Raw genomic sequence first — 19925 nt, 5'->3', positions numbered from 1 at the left:
CCAGTTTTGAAGCATGCAGAGGAGCTGCTTGCTGTTGCAGGAACGTCCCACTGGCACCACTGGCAGTAGGGAGGTCATGCCAACTCTCTGGATCTGACACCATGAAACTGGGCCCTCCACAGCTGATGCTGCAGCCAGCTCTGGTCCCAGAGTGAAGGATAATTTATACAGCTATAAGAAATTTAACTGTAGGCTCCCACCCCTTGTGTGGGCACGAACTGCATCCAGAAAGAAGGGAATCCGTATTCCTAATTATCAGCTTATAACCACTGCTGTGTTCACCAAGGTTTTAGTAGGAAACTGAAGACGGAGGGAGGCATCACAGACCCCGCTACTTTCATGTGGGCCAAACCTAACCAAGAAGCATAACAGAGCACCAAGCCTGCCCATTCCTTACTCCTGGTATGAAAACACGAGACGACTTCTCTCTTTAGGAAGAAGAAGTAAGTCATCTTCCACAATGATGTGACTTCGGGTGAGCAAACAGACACACTGCATTTCCTCTAAGAGAAGACTGAGCCACAAGTATTTAGCCTTAAATGTAACTGTGCCTTCCTGGGCTTGCTCCTACCTTCGAGGGATTCTGGTGCAAGCTAGCCTCATTATTTTTTTTAAGCCAGACAATTGACTTTAGTTTTATTACAAAGCTTTTATTAAAAAACAAATGCTCAGCACATTAACTCAAACTGGAATGACAAAAAAAAAAAAATCGGTTGACAGTATTTTTGGCAAAGGCTGTGCCTTACTATTTTAAAAAATGGGTACATCAATGCTCATTTCAACACTGGCATAAAATCCCACTAACAGGCTAACAAAAACAGATACAAATACAGAACAATTGAAGTAATAATTCAAGTGCTGGGCTTTTTACAAGGAGAAGGGGAATGGGTGAGAAGGAGAACTCACTGCAGTCAGATTTGCTGGATGTATTGCTATGTTTACAGAGTAGATGATGCAAGACTAAGGTGTCTACTGACCAGCTGATGTTGTTACATGTATTTAGTTCTATAGGACACTGTATTATATAGACTGAGAGGCCACTATTTGTTACAAATAGTTTAACAAAAAAGCCACCTTTTTTTCCATACAGGCTTTTCCTCTGGCAGAAAAAAAAAAAAAAAAAAGAAACCCCCCTTTTATTTAAAAAGTATTTCAGATTTCTGACACTTGTTTAAAAGCTCATACCTAGTAAAATATACACCAAAGAAATTACAAACTAAAAGTTAAAATATAAAAGCATTCAAGTTTCTTAAAAAAGCTAAAACCAAAATTGATCCTGTCGCACCATTAAATAAAAAGAAGGTTGAGTGTGTCATCCTGGTCCAGGCAAATTCCATTCCTCGATGTGCTGTATGGGGCAGCTGTGGTCTACGTTATTCTGCTGGCTGAAGCAGGCAGAGACAGCCATGCTACTTTGTTTGCTGACTCGATATGGACACAGATGAGACGGGAGCTTAAGAGTGCAAGGCAGAGGTGGAGTGAAGACAAAAGCTGCTCTGCTGACCCAGGAGCTTATTTGCTCTATTTATATCAGGGCTGGACCTCGTGATAGTGAAGGATTTTGGCAGTGATTGTCTTTATGATTCAGTGTCTCTAGCAGTGACATCAGGGTGAATGACATCCTAGACAGACTCCTTGGGGGTGGTCTGTGTGGATGAAGGACACACCTAGGGTTTAACAAGCTTCCATCTCCAGAAGGGGTCCTGGTGTCGCCGCCTTTGCTTTGCAAGTTGAGAAAGCATTTCTTTTCCCACCTAGAGGGAGGAGGGAGGAGAGAGAGAGAGAGAGAGAGAGAGAGAATGTGTGTGATAAAGACTATATGAAGCCTTTTTTTTTTTTTTTAATCCTTCAAAGTAGCTGGTGATGGGTCACTGTAACTCTATGACACACCTGTGTTAACGGAATGTGCATCTGCAATATCAAACAAGTGCAGCGCATTGCTACTTGCTCTTGCTTGAAGTTTGCAAGAATATTTATGGAGAGTGCTTTAGACTAAACAGATGTCCACACCAACTAGAAAGGTGGGGTTTTAAGCTATTTAGACATTCAGCATATTACAGAAGTAATTCCCTTTTGTAGTGGATTTCATTTATCTACAACATTTGACCTAGATATCTGTTACAAAACTAAACATCCTCAGGCTTTGGTACTATGGTGGTTGAGGTCAATTAAACCTCCACTTCAGAGCCTCAAACTCTGCTCCCTGCAGAAATGAAGAAATGCTGTCTTCTGCAAGCAGCTGGGTAGAGGAATGTGGTGGGTGAGGCTTGTGTGAACACTGACCCTACCATGCGTCCACATGCCTAGGTAGGAATTGTTCTGCTCTTCAGCAGGGTAGGGAACATCTTCCTGTTGAGTAAGAGCCACAGGCTTCTTTCCTAGCCATAAAGTTCACTAGGATCTTGGAAGGATTTACATCCTTATAACTTGTGAAAAGGCCAACAGTGCAAGCCTTGTAGGTACTGCTGATCCAGAGAGGAACAGTTCTTCATCACTAGGCCTCTGGGTTACATCAGCTGACTTACACAATTGCTAACTCAACCGTCACCCCTGCCCTTCTGACCCAGACAACTGGGTTCTAACAGGGACTCCACCCAAAGCCTGTCTAATGAGTCAGGCATTTTTCCACAGACGGACACATGCTCTCCAGTAATGGTCCCGGGATTATCAGTATCTCAAAAAAATCTGCATTAACCTCCAGGCCTCCAGGTACTACACAGCTGCCAAGCAAGTAGAGGGTTCAATGACCGGAGCTTTTCAGAGTGACCAAAATTAGCACAGGAATGCAGTTCAGTGGAAAGAGTGAGTGAATTTTCACCAGAAGCAGCACAAAATGCTTAGTCACATGAAGAAGATACACTGCCAGCACCTTGAATCAGCAAGGCAAGACAGAACAAGTTTATAAAGAAGTGGCTTAAACCACAAGTCAAACTTCTGTTAGAATAATCATAATAGATAGACTGCTTGAGCCTGTAAGAACCAAAAGCAGAATTAATCAGCAAGTATTACAGCAGCAGTATTTAAAGCAGGGCCGTTTATAACTGGGTACCCATGTCCCATCTGCTGCACCTTCCATGTAAGCCATGACAACACAAAGCATTCTGCCTGCACTGGTTGAGTACAGCTCCTGAATAAAGAGTTACACAGGCCAATATACTCTAGGGGAGAAAGCCTCCAAAACTGACTACGGACCCTTTGATTTTAGTGAGCGCAAGCCGAGGCCCCAGAATTTTACTAAACGAGCTGATGCCTCATCAGAGGCTGCCCACCTGGCCATTGTTTTAGTGGAAAGGGAAGCTGAGGACACTGAAGGAGTTCAGCTGCAGACTAAGTACAGTAGAAAGGACAAGCACAGATTTATATCAGACTGGCTGGTATAGCTTTAATTTGAAGGATGCTCTTCCCTCTCCCAAATACCACCATTCCTGACACATAATGAATAATTTTCACCTGCTGCTGGTGGCCACAGAAGGACATACAAAGCCACTGCAGCCTCCTGAACAGCACAGCTGAAAGTCCACTGGAAAACCAGCAGTTTCAACAGAGGTGGTCTGTATTGACTAATTCAGTTCCTATTTCCTCATAAAACCAGCCCAAGTCCCAACTAAAAAAAGCCTTCTGAGCTTCCTGCCTTTTTTTTTTTTTTTTTTTTTTTTAATATATAAAGTAGCACAGTGCTCTGTAACACGTGCGGATCAAAGAGCTGTGAAGGCCTCTACCTTTCCAAGGAGCACGAAAGAGGCCAAGCAAACAGCAGAGGAACACTGGGGAGAGCACCCTGCAGCTTTATATTTATTTTGTGCCTTTTCATCCCGGATTTTCAAAGGTTTGGTCCAGGTTGCTCTTCCTGGGAAGGTTTTCCTCTCAGTCTTACATGAAAACATTCAGCTTCCTGTTGAGGAATGGCCTTGAGGCGCCAGGCCAGTAGTTCACAGCAGTCTGATACAAGCGCTGTGATTCAGAGCTACTCCCCATTAGCAGCCAGGAATGTCTACTCCACCGAAGGAAATGAAATGCTCTTCTGTTGAGATGGTTCCCTGCCTCCTCCCCCCTTCCCTTACCAGCAAGCTGTCTTTGAAGTCAGGAGGTTAAAATAACGGCCGTGGCCTTGCTCTGGCCCTCAGCGTTCTCCAGCAGCGGCCATGGCTGCTTTCTCAGCCCCTCGCTCCAGCAGGGACCCTGCGGAACCTACTGCAGCTCTGCAAGGGGACAGGCACGGTGAAGCCCCAAGTATTTTTATTTCTGAACAACTACTGCAGTACGGCAAATTACACAGTAGCTGCCCTGAAAACAGCATCTAGAACCCAGCCTCTCCCCAGCTGCACATTAAGGCTACATGCTGGAAATTGCTTCTGCTGCTGATAAACCAAGTCATACCTAAAAAATACAAGTGATGATGGTGTTGCCTTACAGATATAAAACAGGTCAAATCAGGATTCTTTTCAAGAAACCGCAGGCATGTGCTAAGGAGACTGAAGACTTCCCACATCTAAGGCTTCACTGGGGGGCTGTAGCTGAAGTCTCGCCAAGCGAGGCATGCCCTAGCAAAGCCCAATCCACAAGTGAAGTCGGTGCAATCAAAGACTGCAATTACAGCTCCCTGGCTGTGGTTAGGCTTCAAAGAAAGTGCTGCAAGTCACATTTTACATATGTGAAGTCTTGAGCCTGAGCCACAATAGGAGGCACTGTCTGTGCCATTTGCAGCATACGTCTGACTGCAGGAGGGAAGGGGGGTGGAGGGGGGGGGGGGGGGGCTGGGTAGGGGGGAACACCTCCAGAAAGAAACAAATAAAATTCAACAATAATTCAGTGTAAAAGAAAAAGCCCTCCTACTGAAGTGATAAAACTGTATTTAAGGAATCACTACAGTAAAACCGAAGCCTCCTAACAAGCCTGGTCTTAGTGGCTGAGGGCAAGAACATCGCGGGGGGATGAGAATTCCTCCCCACACTTGGGAATGAGGTGGATGGAAGGGTGGGTCCGCAAGGGTCTTGTGCTCCTCCTCTAGGCCTTTAACTCATCTGCATTTTTCTAGAACAAGGGAGAGGATTACACAGTTTACAGAAGAAAGTCAAGAGCGTCTGGGTCAGTACAGGAGTAAGTACAGAGTAAAAGAGATAGCTAGCCCTTCACAGAAAGCAGGAGAAAGTGAAAGTTTTAAACCAGGTGCCCTTTTTTTCTACACCTTCCTCCACCATAGGTTGTTTTTATACAGTTGTAAGAAGAGACAAGACTACATATAACAGCAGTTATATGTATTTTTTTTTTAAAAAAAGTGAAGTCTCTAAACCTGGCTTTTAATCCAGTACTTCAAACGAACTCCAGGACCCGGCAGCTGAAACTGTCATTTTCTTTTGAAGTCCAAAATGAACATGTTCAAGTTACTGCCAGGGTTTATCCAATACTCCAGAAACTTGGGTATGCAAAACCAGGTCGTTATTTATCAGAAAGGTTCGCGCTGTTTGTGAAGCCCCTTTTTATTTTCTTTAGAGGCAGAGCTGGAGAGAGTTTGAGGCACAACAGATAGATGCCGGCACTGCAGTCTGCTCCTCTTCCTGCCCAGCTGTGCCATGGTTTGTGGGTTAGCCTAAACCAGATCCTTGAAATGTTCAGGGCAAACAAAAACAAACACTCCACAACCTTTGTTGTTTCTAAAAAAAAAAATAAATAAAACAAAAAAAACCCAACAAAAACCCCACCATCTCCCAATAAAACCCCAATCGTTTTAGTAATCCAGTTTGCTGCAGGGTCCCACAAGCTGCTACAGCACATGGATGGAGAGAGCTACAGGAGACAGGAAAAAGCCCTCCCTGCAAGAGCTGGATACCAGCAGGCATCAGAGGAAACCTTTTAAACTGCCTTTGTTGCCAACGAACTTACATAAAATTGTACCCTAAAACTGTAACAGATACTGCTATGTTGAAGGTATGTCACCAGCAAGTTATGTCACCAGCAAGTTTTCCTGGAGTTTGGTGTGTGTCCGTCCCGTCCCGTCCTGTCCTGTCCCCCCCCCCCCCCCTACTGTTAGCCTCAGCCCATCGCTGGTAACTGTGAATCGAGACTCCGTAACAAATGACCCACTGGTGGTTTAGGTGTGCTGAACTATCTACCCCTGAAAATCTCTCTCCACTGATTACAGGTGGAGTCTGTTGTCCTAACTTCTGTCCTCTTAGTCTGGCCTAAGCTACATGGGTTAAGTGAGCAGCAGAAATACCTCCCCCGCCTCCCCCAGTCAGAGACCCCTTCCAGAGCAGGATGGTGTCAGCATGGGAAACGCCCAGGTATTTTAAGGCTCCCGCTTTGTGTGGCTTAAGTTAGTGATGCCAAAGCAGGTGTGGCTCTTATCAAAGGCCCCCAGTGTAGGCAGCATGAAACTAGAAGCTCTATCACTGCGCTACAATCTTCAGAATGATCCTACTGGAAGACCCAGGACATGCTTTTCCTGTTAAGGGTGGAAGAGGAGAGAGGTTCCGTATTTGTAATAAAAACAACTACCTCTAGACAGCTGTCTCTAGCAGCTTGTTAAAGTGGAATAATATACTAAAAGTGATCTGCAAGGGAGGAAGAAATAGGCTTCTCCCCTTTTTGTATCTTTGTGGCATACAGTAAATATTCAGAAGACTATTTTTTTAATCATTTCTTCTATAGCCCAAGAGCTGTGAAGAAAGATGCATCAGTTCTAGGGGCACTGAAACTGCTGCTTCAGTTTTCACCCGCTGTAACACAAAAAGACTTGAGGTACTGGTAAAGTAGTAAGTGAAGATTCTTTCAAAAGAAAGAAATAACATAGGTAAATTTTCCTCTGTAGAACATCTTTTCTGCCACAATTAAACACAGGGTAGAATTTACACTGTTCTCTTGAAAGACCATCTCAACATTTAAATCTTCCAATACATGCATTCATTTAAATAGTTGCCTTCATGCAACCAAAGGTAAGTCAGATACAACCTGAATACCTTCTTGAGCTTCATCAACTCTTCTACACACACAGGCATCCGCAAAGCAACACTACCAGTGTAAGACAGCAGTATGCAGAAACCATGACAGAATTCAAACACATCAGCTTCACTTTGATGCAATTAATTTATCTCAGCAGAAAATCTCTACTGGTCTGAAACACACAAGCTCCTGTTATGTACCTCAAGAGACCCAACTATTCATCAAAACATGGTCTTGCCTAGTATCAAGGCAAATGCACACACCGTAAAACTAATTATATGTAGTTATTTTGGCAATTAACATTTTACTTTGTGCAATTTCATGTATCCTTGAGATGAAGGGTAGAGGGCTCTCAAAACTCCCGAGTTTAATTCTGATGCAACTTAATGAGGAAACATGTATCTTACTTTTGCAATGAGGAAGCACTTCAGAAATTATCTGTCTCTCTGTTCAGTTGAGCCTCCTCAGTTCTCTTACCCCCTGACCTCACTCTACTGATGCCTGTGACAAGAACACAAATCCAGTGATACAGTCACTGGTACCATTTCCCTCAGTTGCATCTAACCCTGTTCACACGCTACGCCCCAGTGCCAACGACACCTTCACAGCACAAATGCTTCCAACATTTGCTCCTGCCACTGGAACCAACAGCAGAAAGCTGGTGTCCTGAAAGGTCAGGCTAAAACCCATGCTAACTGGCTGCCAGTCTCATGTTTAACTGGCTAGACCGCGGTGCTTCAGCTGGCCCTGCTGTGAGCGTCCTTCCTTGTACAGCTTTCCAATCTGCACACTTTCAAAATTGTTTATACGGTAGAGTCTTAACGAGTGGGTAAAGGATCAGAGATCTGAAAGATGACTTGCATAAAAAGTCTTAAAGTAGAAGATTAAGGGACTGACTAGTATGAGAGGGTTGGCTCTATTAGTAGTGACTTTTGCAACATCACATTTAGGCTTTTCGGTTCTGTTTTGTTGTTTTTGTCTTCAGGATGGCTAGTTTTGCATTCATGTGTATCAGAAAACCTCTTCAATCCAATAAAAAATCTCTAAAAGTCAGAAACAAAAAGTGCTAGAGCTTGCTAAGCTTTGACAGAATTGCATTTGAATACAAGTCTGTTGAAATTAGAGGACAGATTTCACCCAAGCTTAGTCACCAGAAACAAATGAGAAACACTTTGACGATGTCATACCAACTTGCTTTCTAGCTGTTCAGAAATATGGTATCCATTTCTCATTTTAATTTTTTTTAATGTAAATATTCTAAAAAATGAAAATGCAATACAGGCCTGAGATGAACACTAAATGCTGAGGTTTTCTTCCAACTGAGAGTGAAACCACATTCAAAATCTTATGTTTTCTTTATAAAACAGTTTGTTTCTACAGAATTTTTCTCACGACCTTAGAATTATCAATCTGGTGAGACTGAGTTTACTCAATCCACTAAAATATACCGTTTTCCTCCAGAGAAGAATGGTGCACCAGCCATCAACTCTCTGTCCCCACCCTATCCCACAGGAAAAGTTAGAACAATAGTCATCCCAGTGTTCCTTCATTCTTGCCCAAGCTGCCTACTGCTAACACCTCAGAAGTGAAACGATACGGGGTTGTTCTAATCCCTTGTAAATGTGGCCGAGTTCAAACTTGATTAGGCATCTCTAATTTTGCAGCAGCATCTGCAACTTTGAGCATCTCCGGCAAAATAAACATTCACCTACTGAATTACCTACTTCTGCCCTTTGTCAGTTTCAGTTTAAAACCTGAAATGCTGAAGGAGGACTTCACAGCTGACCATGCTACACCCGTTTTGTAAAAAAATTTTCTTGTTTCTCTAACACCGTATCTATGCTGTCGGTCTAGTTGAAAGTGTTCTGCGGCCTTTTTATTTAGAAAGCCTATGCTTGGCTCCTACCCTGACTTACCCTTATCCCTCCCATAGCCTCTTATTGCACCCAGACAGCATTTACACCCTTCCTTCCTTCCCTCCTGCCCTTCACAAGGGTCCTGCGCCAAGCTGGTAACCGGGGAGCTCGCTCTGCCCCACCGCAGGGCTCCCAGCAGGTGTCAGTGCCCCGCTGTACCTGCTGCTCGGGCAGGAGGCGGCCGGCTGTTCGGCACCTTCGCTCCTCTGATGTTTTTCTTTATGTCAGGGAGCCTGAAAGAGAGAGGAGGTTTTCTGTCTTTCGCCCCAGCAAGATTAATGTCGGGTCAGAATTAAGTTGCAGGAGGGGATCTGTCTGAGGGCTGGACTCCTTGTCTTTGGAAATTACTGTGCCGATCTGAAAAGGGCCGAAGTTAACCGAAGTATTCAACGATATCAATGTTTCAATCCAGCAAATTCTCTCCTGTTCGTTCTGCCCCTCTTGCCTTGCCACCATACATAGGTAAAACAGGGAACAGGGAAACGTGGGTCACGTAGGAAACAATTTTTAAAGCAACCTGGGACACATCTCTGCACCACCACCACCCCCTTCCCCAAATTCTCACACACGCTATCTTCTGCACAAATCCCCCAGAACCTGTTTAAAGCTGCTGAGCAGGCAAGGGGCATGGAAAGGGGTGGAGCGTTTTCAGCTACTCCAGCAGCAACTTCAAGAGCACTGGACAACCCAGGTTAGAAAACATGTCCCTCAAAGCAAGGTACCACATCCTCTTTGCATCTCCTTTCTAGGATGCTGGCCAGAAACCCATGGTCAACCATGACCACAGTCATCAGACAGCCCTTTTCCACAGTATTCTGGCTGTAAATGGGTCCACTTCATAGTCTGCTTTCACAGCCTCACTCCATTTTATTTCCAGGTAATAAGGAAAAGATAACCCAATCATAAATTGTTTCTATTTAATATAAATTTGTTATAAATTTGTATAAATTTGTTATAGCACTATCCCAACAACACTCCTGCACCGAAATTTGGCTCTCATTTCCATATGGGAAGTTTGAAATATTACAGATAATTCGTTGTTTAAAGAGTGTTAATCTGATCCTTTTAAGTGCTTCTGATTGTAAATCAGTATTAGTCGAGTTTTCTCATTTTTGAAAGCTTTGCTAATCTAAATGCTAATTGTCATGGAATTTTTGAAAGCCACAAATACACTTCTCACAGGTTTTCAAATGTCTGTTAAGCTCCTCTGTCACTCTTTTTAGCCCCCGAAGATATGCCAAAACACAATGTTGAATTATGTAGCTTGTGAGGACTTCCCAGTTGCATCCTGCCACATGTCACAAATGGTGTGCCTTTTACAATTACTGTACGTAGCAAGTCATAAGTTAACTACTTCCATGTTATGGAACAATCAGGAGGATTTTTTGTAGTACCCTTCTACTTCCTTGCTGATTTGAGATGCTAAAAAGCAGCATTTTCCCCCCTCTAAAAGTCAAGTTGGATAGGAAATGGGGAATCTCCATTTCCAACACAGAATTGCTCCCATTTACAAGTCTTCTAGAAGGCTGTGCTTAAAGTAACAAGAAAACACCCACCTTTCTGAAAGGTACTCAACAATCTCTACGTTGTCCTTAATCTTGGCTTTCCTCATTTCCCCTTCCCTCCTGGCCTCTCCCAAACTCATTTTTAGCATTATCAGGTCTTATGCCACTCTCGGTTGATTTCAAAAGGAGAAAATAAACACGAGTTATTTCTTCAACAAATAAAAGTTATTTCAAACATTGGTGTCGGGCCATGTCAACTGAAAACAAAATCCTGCTTGGGGACAGTTCCACAACTCTTAAAGAATGGCAACATGCTTTGGAGCACCCCAGGATAATTTAGCAAAGATTGGAGCATCAGGTCACAGTATTCCTAAAGCACTCTAATATTAAAATATTTTGCAAACCAGTCATTCAGCAGGCTGGAGGAGATCATGGAACTTGGCTAAATCCTAAGCAGTGAAGCTAGAAGAAACTTGCTGCTGCGTACAACCCTGGGAAGAGGGGCCACTTAACACTACCACCTTAACTTCACCGGTCAAATGATGTCCAAGCCAAAAAGCAGGTTTGGGGTCCACCTTAAAAATCAGTTATGAGCTAATTTAAGTGTTCATGGACAAAAAAAAAAAAACCAACCCAACAACAAACCCAACCATAAAAAAACCCCACACCCAAAACTTTCACAGTATCTTAAATCATTTCTGTTTTTGCGTCTCTTCCGTTACTTTCCTCTGAACATCCCACCACACAACCCTCCCACCATTTCATCCTTCTCACTTACATCACTGTAATTACAGCCCTGGCTGATCTCCTTTGTGCTGATCTCGAGATTCTTTCTTTGGTCTTGCCACCTACTCATTTCTGATTCTTCTCAGATAACAGAACGCTTGTCTCCTTCCCAGACCTCCCACCCTCCTTCCCCCTCTTCCTTGCACCATCCCTACGAGTAAGAAAGCTAGTGTTTTCCTGTCTTCAAGAGCTCTTTGCGGCACTCACTGAAAGGCATTCCCAAACTTATTATCTCCATCCAGTAAAGACTACAACAGCTCTGCTGTGGGCCTGGTAAGATATTACGCTTGTGGGCAAAACATTTGTTGGATTAGGCTTGCAAAGGGCAAGAGTCTTAACCTTCAGAAGTTTACTTTGAAGTCTGGCTGATTCAGGTTCCCTAAATCATTTTGTGCATTTACTTCCAGCTAGAGCACATCTGTACGTCTGCAGTGGGGAGCTTTCCCTCGGCACACAATGTTTAGTGAGGCTGCCTACATGCACATATATGGAGTCAACAGCACACTCCCTCTCCAGAGGAAGAAGATACCTACTGTCCTCATACTCCGTCATACAAATTGCGTGAGGACAGAGACAGCTATTGCCAACAGTTTCCACACTGTTGCAAAGCTTAAGGGGAAGAAAGGCAGGGGTGTAGAGATGAAAGGGAAAGAGAGAAAACCCACATACTCAGAACATTAATCCTTTACTATGGAAAATGCAGAGAAACTCCAACAAAACAGTTCAGTGTAGGCAAGGCACTCATCCTTAGATTGTAAGGCATCCAACAAACCAAATATCCCTCAGTTTTCAAACCGTCACTTGAACTTGAGTTGTATTCCGATCCCAATCAAGTGCTCTAAGTCAATTCAGATAAAATTATGCATGTTCTGCTTACTAGGTTCTGTGTTAACCTGAGAGGGAAAAAACCAGTAATCGTGGACCTGGGCAACTAAGCTGAAATACCAATTCTAAAACTCAATGTTAAAACACTTGCTTTTAATTTTTTTTTTAATAATAGATATAATACTTACAGCAGTCACTGTAACTAATGATACTTTACAGCTACATTTGTTGTGTAGGCTAAAGAACCCAAATACTGCAATCCACATTTAAAATCAGCATTACTCAGGCACACTGCGAAGGGCAAGACTGTCTGCTTGCCTGAAAACCTTTTGCTTATCAGGAAGAAAAAAAAGAGCATGCATTTTGCCTTTTCATGTTAAAAAAAAAAAAACCACAAACAAAACCAACAACGAACAACCCAAAGTCTTAGATCCAACAGAGTTTAGACTAACCAGGACAATGGCATAACTACAGGCTGATGACTGCCACACTGCACAGAGCAAACTTAGATTTGGCTTCCTCTGGCTGCAAGTCCAAGCTGAGCAGAGGGCCAAAGGAGGCCAGGCTGCTTTGCTGACCACTCTGAGTGCCAAGGGGATCACATGACGAAACGAGGCCGAGGGAGAGGCGATAAAGAGACAGTTTTTGTTATAATGTATAGGTGTCTTTAGAACGGGGGGGGGGGGGGGGGGTTGCATGGTTGCTGGAATTCTCATGGATCTCCTGAGAGCAGTCTGGGTTAATTAGACAGTGTAGAACAACTAGTGTATCAAATGAATACCATTCCTACTAGAAAATGTATTGCAGCGAGAGGAAGAGAAGGCCCAGCCTTCCAACACCAACACTGAGAAATTAGGATCTCACTGTGGTCCTGTGTGCACTCAGAAGCAGACTAGATGTTGTTACTGGATATGTGGGATCACTAGTCATTCCATCTTTAGTGCAGATGATATGATATGATAAAAGAAAAAACACACAATGGAAATATAACAACAAAACCAACCCGCACCACACATGAAATACCACTGTACAGTTGAGAAATTATTGGATACAACTATAGTTGGATACAACTATACAGCCCCATCTTTTAGCAGATTTTTTGTTAGTATACAGGTGAATACATTTTTTAAAAGTGTACCCAGCCAGCCAGCATCTAAAAGATGTCAGCACATAAAATGTACTCTGAAGCCAGCATCTAACCTGCTCTTATGAACTGTGACAGTCTGCTGGCTGGGAGGGCTTGCACTGCTTAATAAACCCATCCCTGTGCTTCACAGGCAGACTTGCAGCGAGTCAGTGAGGTATGGTCAATTTGAAAGTATTAAGGTTGAGAAGTGAAATGGTGAACACCTAATAGATAGCCGGTATAAAAACCATCAGTAGTCAAAGTAACATTAGCTTTGGGATATGATAACTTCTGCAATTTTTGCTAAATTCATATTATTGCATAAAATTTATAAGAAAGCTTATTTTACAATTCAGTTTTATCATCAGGAAAGCTTTAGAGATGTTCTTACCATGCTTCAGATGTAGGCAGCTGTCATTCTGGGGCCTGTACCTGTAGAAGATTGTTTTCCTTTAACAAATTTCTTTACAGACTTTTTGCACATTCCAAATAAGTTTGTTTGCTACAATATTACATGGATTTTTTTGGTGTGTTTTTGGTTTAGTAGTTTGGGTTTTTTATGGTTCTTATACCAGCCATTTTTATTGTGGAAAACAGGGTGCTTCTTTGTATATATTTTACAGGCAAAGAGGAGACCTCACTGATGCTTTTAGCCAACCTACTAGGCAGCTGTTAGTGTACACAGAAACACAAAATACAGCAATAAAAGTACAGTGGCTACAAAAAGGTCAGTGTAAAGTTTCTCGTGTCCAATAATCCCACAGTATTTGAGAACAGTTAAGTCTAAGGATGATACAGCGCTGGCTGAGGAGAAAAGCAAAAGGTAAAGCAGGACAGTGACTGCAGCAATGCAGAAGTTCAGCCAAAGTTGTTGATGCCATCAGGACTGCAGCACAGCAAGGCATAAGGGAAAGGAGACACGTATTGTGTGCACTTTCACGAGCTTGGATTCAAAGTGAAGTATCTTAAAACATCCATCAGAAGCAAGTGTTAGAGAAAAGCATGTAAAAATTAAATAGCACAAGCCCTGGTTTCTAAAATACACCTGAGGTGAATGGTAAGTAAGAGTTGGCCATGGCCTACCTGATGCTGATTCCTGCAACTTTTCTCTCTTCCTCTTCTTTTTCTTCCCCTAAAAAACAGGAAATTTCACCATACCATTGCATGCGTAGAGCTTTTCTTGGTCACTCCCCCACCACACAGCATAGAAACGAAAGCCATTTGGACACTGAGAAAGCATTTAGGAAAAAAACCAATTGGTTTCAGGGTAGCTAAAACCTTTTCTAACCCACTTGCAACTGTTTCAGTGGTAACAAGGTTTGCTCTCAACATCTATGGAGAAATATGCACGAGCAATACACATTTTTATATCCACACGGAATTACAATTTCTGGCAGTTTTTCAACTAACCCTGGCAGCCGCAAGCATCTAAAAGACTTCTCACGCTTAATAATCTGATGACACATATGTTGATATCATAATTTATGGCTCTTACAAGAGCTCTTCACACATTCAGATACTTACACTGTCATACATGGCAACAGCAGACAGGGTGTTGAAAGTACCCAGGATGACCATGACTTGCCCCCAGGGTGCACACCAGCCAACTAAAAACTGTTCTGATAACGCTGGTACCTTAACAAAAGCCAAGTCTCATATGGCTGTGCCTGGCCTGGAGAACGTGCTGTACAATAAGCAAATAGCAGGCTGCAGTACAGCAGAGCACCCTTAACGCAACCAAGGTGCAGGGCAGAAGAGGACGTCTGGCAGCTGTCTGCCTTGGACACCACACTGGCACCAGCATGCCAGCACAGCTCATTGCGCCAACCCACACACACAACCTTCTCCCGCACCCCCATCTATGGAAAAGGCCAGAGCTCCTCATTCACACAGTCTTTCAGGAAACAAAAGGTCAGTTTATACCCACAATTTTAAACCTCGGTCATTTTGCATTGCCCTAATTACTGCTTTGATATTCCTCCATATGACTTCTCTTTATTGTCCTACATTGTCAGTCAAAACTTTTTTTCTTGTATGTTTGGGGAAAAAAAAAAAAAAAGGCATATCCGTTTATATTTTAAAGAAGCCTTCAAGGTGCCAGGACAGGCTCTAACAGATGAGCTCTAGCAAAGGCGAACCTTGGTGCAGACGCTGTAAGTGGGACTGCAGCCTGCTGTCCATCCTTCTGCCCGCAGCCAGAGGCCACCCCACACACACAGCTGGCAGCCACCAACACATGTCCTGGTACAGACCCTGCCACGCACAGTGGCCACAAACTAGAAGGGCTGAGGGGGAGGGGCACATCGTGCCATAAGCTAGCTCTGAAGGTGACAGGACGGAAAGCAAGTGATGTGAGAAACCACCTCAAACCACCGCAGTGCTCACGGATGGACAGCAAGCAAGGGCTCCAAATACAGGCTACACTGAAGCTACAGCAGATGAATTTGTCTCCAGCCCGCTGATAGTCTGGGTCTGTCCAACTCAGGCTGACAGCAGGGCTGGGCAATGCCTTGTGAGCGAGCTCCCGAAGATGGGACCAAGGCTAGAAACTGGAAAGCAGATTTCAAGGGCTCTTGGAAACTCGCAGTGATATATGCTTTAGGCACCGAGGCAATACTTCTTTACAGAGGAAAGTGCATTAGCGCAGATGTTAACATGGAAAAATCACAGGAGGAAAATTATGGTTTATTCTCTATGGCAGGCTGACTTCAAGTGCTAAAACATTCTGAAAGCTGATCTGAGATCCATCTATGAGATACCAGAAGCAGAGGAGCAGAAGGAAAAGGCTGGGCTGGAAACTAATTGTCAGCATTGCCAAATGAAGCAGTTTCTGACAACTCCAGCACACACAGACACCATCACATTATGAAAACACTGTGCTTCTCATGACTATCACACAACTTTGCAGAACTGCTTTGGATGTCATTAATAAAAAAGCACACAGATATTGTCAATAGTTGCATAGCAATGCTTAACATTTTCTTGACATTTCTGAAATTCTGCATAACCAGGCAAACTAAAATAGAAGAATTAAAACCAAGTAGTACATATTTTTAATTGTACTGTTTTATGAAATTCAGCCACATGAAATGGAAATCACTTCCAACTCTCAAAATACTGAAGTAATATCTGTGCTAAATAAGCAGTCAAAAAATGAAATTGTATCCAAGTTAGAAAAAATGAAGAGAAAAAAGAAAGAAAGAAAGAAAAAAAGGTTATATATATCTGAAAAGGTTTCACTGATACATCTACTATGATCACCTTCTCACTTCCACTGCAACAAACGTGTGCACTCCTGGCAAGGCAGGGAGAAGGACTGCGAGAGGAAGCGACCAGAGTTCTCCCTTGTAACATACAGGACTGGAGTACATCGCAGCTGTACTTCCATACAGGATGTAGGTTGGAAGCACACCAAAGAAAGAAATCACACGTGCCACCTTACACACTCCCGATGTCTATCAAGGCTTTTAAGAATCTGCAGGTCCACTGCATGTACTGTATGGCAGTAGGCTGTGGGCAAAACACGTCAGGTGCCCAAAGTCAACATGAGCAAGCATCGCAGGACAATCTTGAAGGCTGACGTCCAGTAAGCATGAACTGACAAGGCTCCAAAGTGGTTTGATTTTCCAGCAAGTAAGTTCAAGACAATCGAAATCCCATCATTTTCAGGAGCGTATCACTAAGGCCCTATTTGCTTCCAGGTATATTTCAAGACAGCTCTGTTGACACGGTCCGATTACTGGAAATAAACCCTATCTGCGTAAGGTCATGACAACTCATCTACGAGAAAAGATGACTGTAAGACAGGCAGAAACAAGCTGCTAGGGCTTACAGTAGCGTCTGAGCTTACAAAACCGGGCATGGCTGTCAGCGAGACCAAGGCATTTGCTTCAAAAGACAATCACATAGTTTCTGTGTCAATACCTTCTGTGCCAGTTTCTACAGTTTCTGTTAACACTGTATTTAGGTACCTCGATCTTTGATGTCCACAAGACATTACCAAAGTAGAAAAATACGACTGTCCACCTAATGCAGATGAAAACCTGAGCCAGATATAGCATGTACACCTCCTATCACAGTAAATAATGCCACAGCTGACGGGGGGACAGAAGGGACCCCAGATCTCAGACTAGGATCAGTCTTTCAGGATGCTGCTTGTTAGTTTCATAACATAACATATGACTAAACTGACACCTCATCGCACAGCTTGCACTGCACAATTATGCCATTGTGCTTACAATGTGCTATTAACACTTGTTTGATATTTAATTATAAAGTAAGAGTAATTATAAGAAAATTTAGTAGCTTCACTGAATGGTATAAAAGCAGAATCTGTCAGGAAGTTTACTTATACAAATTTTGCAGGCCTTATTTCAGAGATGGACCATTCTGTATTACTTTCAGCTAAAGTTCAGTCTGCATTAAGACCCCTGGGCTTTCAGTTCTCTTTCAAGAGAGACATCCCTTTTTTGCTCAGGTCTAAAGAAGATTTCTGGATAGCAAGTGATCAAATAGAAGATTATGGAAAAATCACAGCTGTACAGTAAAACATATGCTTTCAGACAGTACGGGTCATTGCCTTAGAAAAAAACTTTCAGTTTTCATCTTTTCCTCTGAAAAACTGTGACTTCCATAAGCAGCATGTCAACTACAAGAACATCTCGAGTTTTCTGGATGAGCGAAGTACAAACAAATAAGGCTAATGTTTTACGTTTGTCCCTCCATCCAAAACTTTCCACAAATTAAAAAGAAGACAATAAAAAGAAGTTAGGTAAAGGAAGTTAGTTTTTAAAAAAAGCCTTCAAGTGAGTGACTTACATAGTTGTCTCTTGCAGACCAGCCTGGATAAAGCTGCATGTGTAGCTGCCTTTCTTTACGAGCTAGTTCATAATATTTTGCTTGTTCTTCACGGGAGAGAGCATGCCACTGCAAACAAAATAAACATAGCATTAGACTAGGACATAACTCATACCTAGGCAACAGATGACACGAGCAAGTGTTCTTGTGACTTTGATTCAGTCCTTCCCCACTGCAAAAATGAAATTCATTAGCAATTACAAGCACCCATGTTTTTTAACCAACTTTCAGGCATTCGTCAGCTCTGCAACTGCCAAGTGCCTTGAGCAAGACAAAAATCATTTATGGAAACAGGGCTCACCAAATAACCTGCTCACAGAACCATGCTCTCCTCACACTACTTAAAAAAAAAAAAAAGCCAACACAAAATCCCCAATCCAACAAAAAACCCCACCGTTTAGCTCCTGACAAAACAGAAAGGTTTTGTGCTGCTTTTGAAGGGCAGCAAGCTCCCCACCACAGAAAGGTTTGCTGCCTTGGTTTTAAGCAGCAGCTACACACAGGTTTCAATGCCGATGCAGAGGGCTTTCTGGGTGTCAGCAGGCTCCTGTTCCAAGATCAACTTCTTAAGTACTGAGCTTCAAGGTACCTGCTTTCTGATTTCTTTTTGTTACAACAGAAGAAAATGGCAACAGCAAAAAGTTTCTAAGAGACAGAAACCACAGAACTGTAGTCTTCCAAATTACATGAGTTGACCTGTGTAGTCAAGTAGGGATAAACTTACTGCTTTTACGTAGTTAAAAAAAAAAACAAAACACAACCTGAAACAAAAAAACCCCTTCACATCTGCACATTTGAAAAGGCACCAGCTACATCAGTATCTAATCATTTTGTTCGTGTTGAAACACCTATCGTAGACCTGAACCAAGAAGAGTAAATGCCTTTTATTTTGAATCAGATTCCACTGCTGCAGCATTAGATGCGTCTTCTTGTTTGACTCTGCAAATATGCATGGGGGGGAGAACTTATTTAAAAAAAAGCCACACGAAATCATTAAGAGACTCATGCAAGAATAATTTACAGAACTAGGATTTCAGATCAGATCACGTTTGTTTGATTTAATATGTCGGTTTGTTACATGGCAGAAGACGTGAACTAAAGCACTTGTCTGTCTGGACTTGGCAAGTTCGATGTGTTACTGAGAACGCAGCAGTTCAGCCTATTTGCAACTTTCAAGACTCCACACGTGCATTCCAAAACTGGAAGGCAGTGAACGTTATGCAGTGGCATCACAGAGCCCAGCAGCGTGTGAAGCGTTAGCTCTTGAAAACAGAGGTAGTTCTTGTTACAGAGTGGCACAGGGTATAGTAAACAGTGACCAGGAGGACTGAAGACAAAACATTTGACAATAATTAATCTCCAAGCAATTATACTGGATAACTTAGACATGGTTTGTGCCACAGTAAAAATGAAATTTGAGGTACTTTCACAGAGAACAGTAACTTGAAAGGAAGACTCCAAGATGTGGAAAAAGCAGGTAAGAGGCACTGAGGCTTGATTCATTACCAAAACGGAGATAAGCAAGCCACTGCCCTCATTCAAGCCAAGAAAACAGGGGTGACATACTAAGCAACTGAGATCGATTACTGAGGGAGTGAGAATGAAAAAACGATACTAGAGACTTGGATGAAAGAATGGAAAAGGCAAGCACTGAGATGTCCTTAGAGAGAAGATAACAAGAACATCAGAGACAAGGCAGAAGGCTGCAGGAACCAGGAACCAGGACAAGTACCAATAGATGTATGCTCTGTTTGAGAGGGTTGGGTGGGGTGAGGGTCTTCAGATTGTAACAGAGAAGGAGCAGTTAAGGTCATGTACTGATTTCCCACTTAAAAGCACAGGATTTCCAGAGAGTTGCAGTGTCTCTCAATACTGCCTTAGTCAGTGGTCAAGAAGGGGGATTCGAATACTCCCTACTCAAACTCTGACTGATACAAAAGTTGCCCCTTTTCTCATTTCCGGGACAGTCAA

At 42.9% G+C, this 19925-nt stretch overlaps 1 protein-coding gene across 4 annotated transcripts in view; it reads right to left on the bottom strand.

Moving 5' to 3' along the window:
* Positions 1-634: 634 nt before the first annotated feature.
* Positions 635-19925, bottom strand: part of LEF1 (lymphoid enhancer binding factor 1) — a 70896-nt gene continuing 51605 nt past the window's right edge. For 2 of the 4 annotated variants that reach the window (XM_040597913.1, XM_040597931.1), the window contains 4 exons: positions 17916-18023; positions 14181-14229; positions 13489-13529; positions 1645-1754 (listed from right to left, as the gene is read on the bottom strand). In XM_040597913.1, the coding sequence (XP_040453847.1) occupies positions 13495-13529; positions 14181-14229; positions 17916-18023 (192 nt within the window). In that variant the 3' untranslated portion in view covers positions 1645-1754; positions 13489-13494. Of the gene's footprint in view, positions 1755-13488; positions 13530-14180; positions 14230-17915; positions 18024-19925 lie in introns of all 4 variants that reach the window. The other 2 variants (XM_040597906.1, XM_040597922.1) reach the window with 1 other exon arrangement.

This window comes from Falco naumanni, chromosome 1, assembly GCF_017639655.2.
Source record: "Falco naumanni isolate bFalNau1 chromosome 1, bFalNau1.pat, whole genome shotgun sequence".
NCBI classification, from domain to species: domain Eukaryota; kingdom Metazoa; phylum Chordata; class Aves; order Falconiformes; family Falconidae; genus Falco; species Falco naumanni.
The sequence above is the reverse complement of the archived record's forward strand: the minus strand, read 5'-3'. Positions and strand labels throughout refer to the sequence as shown.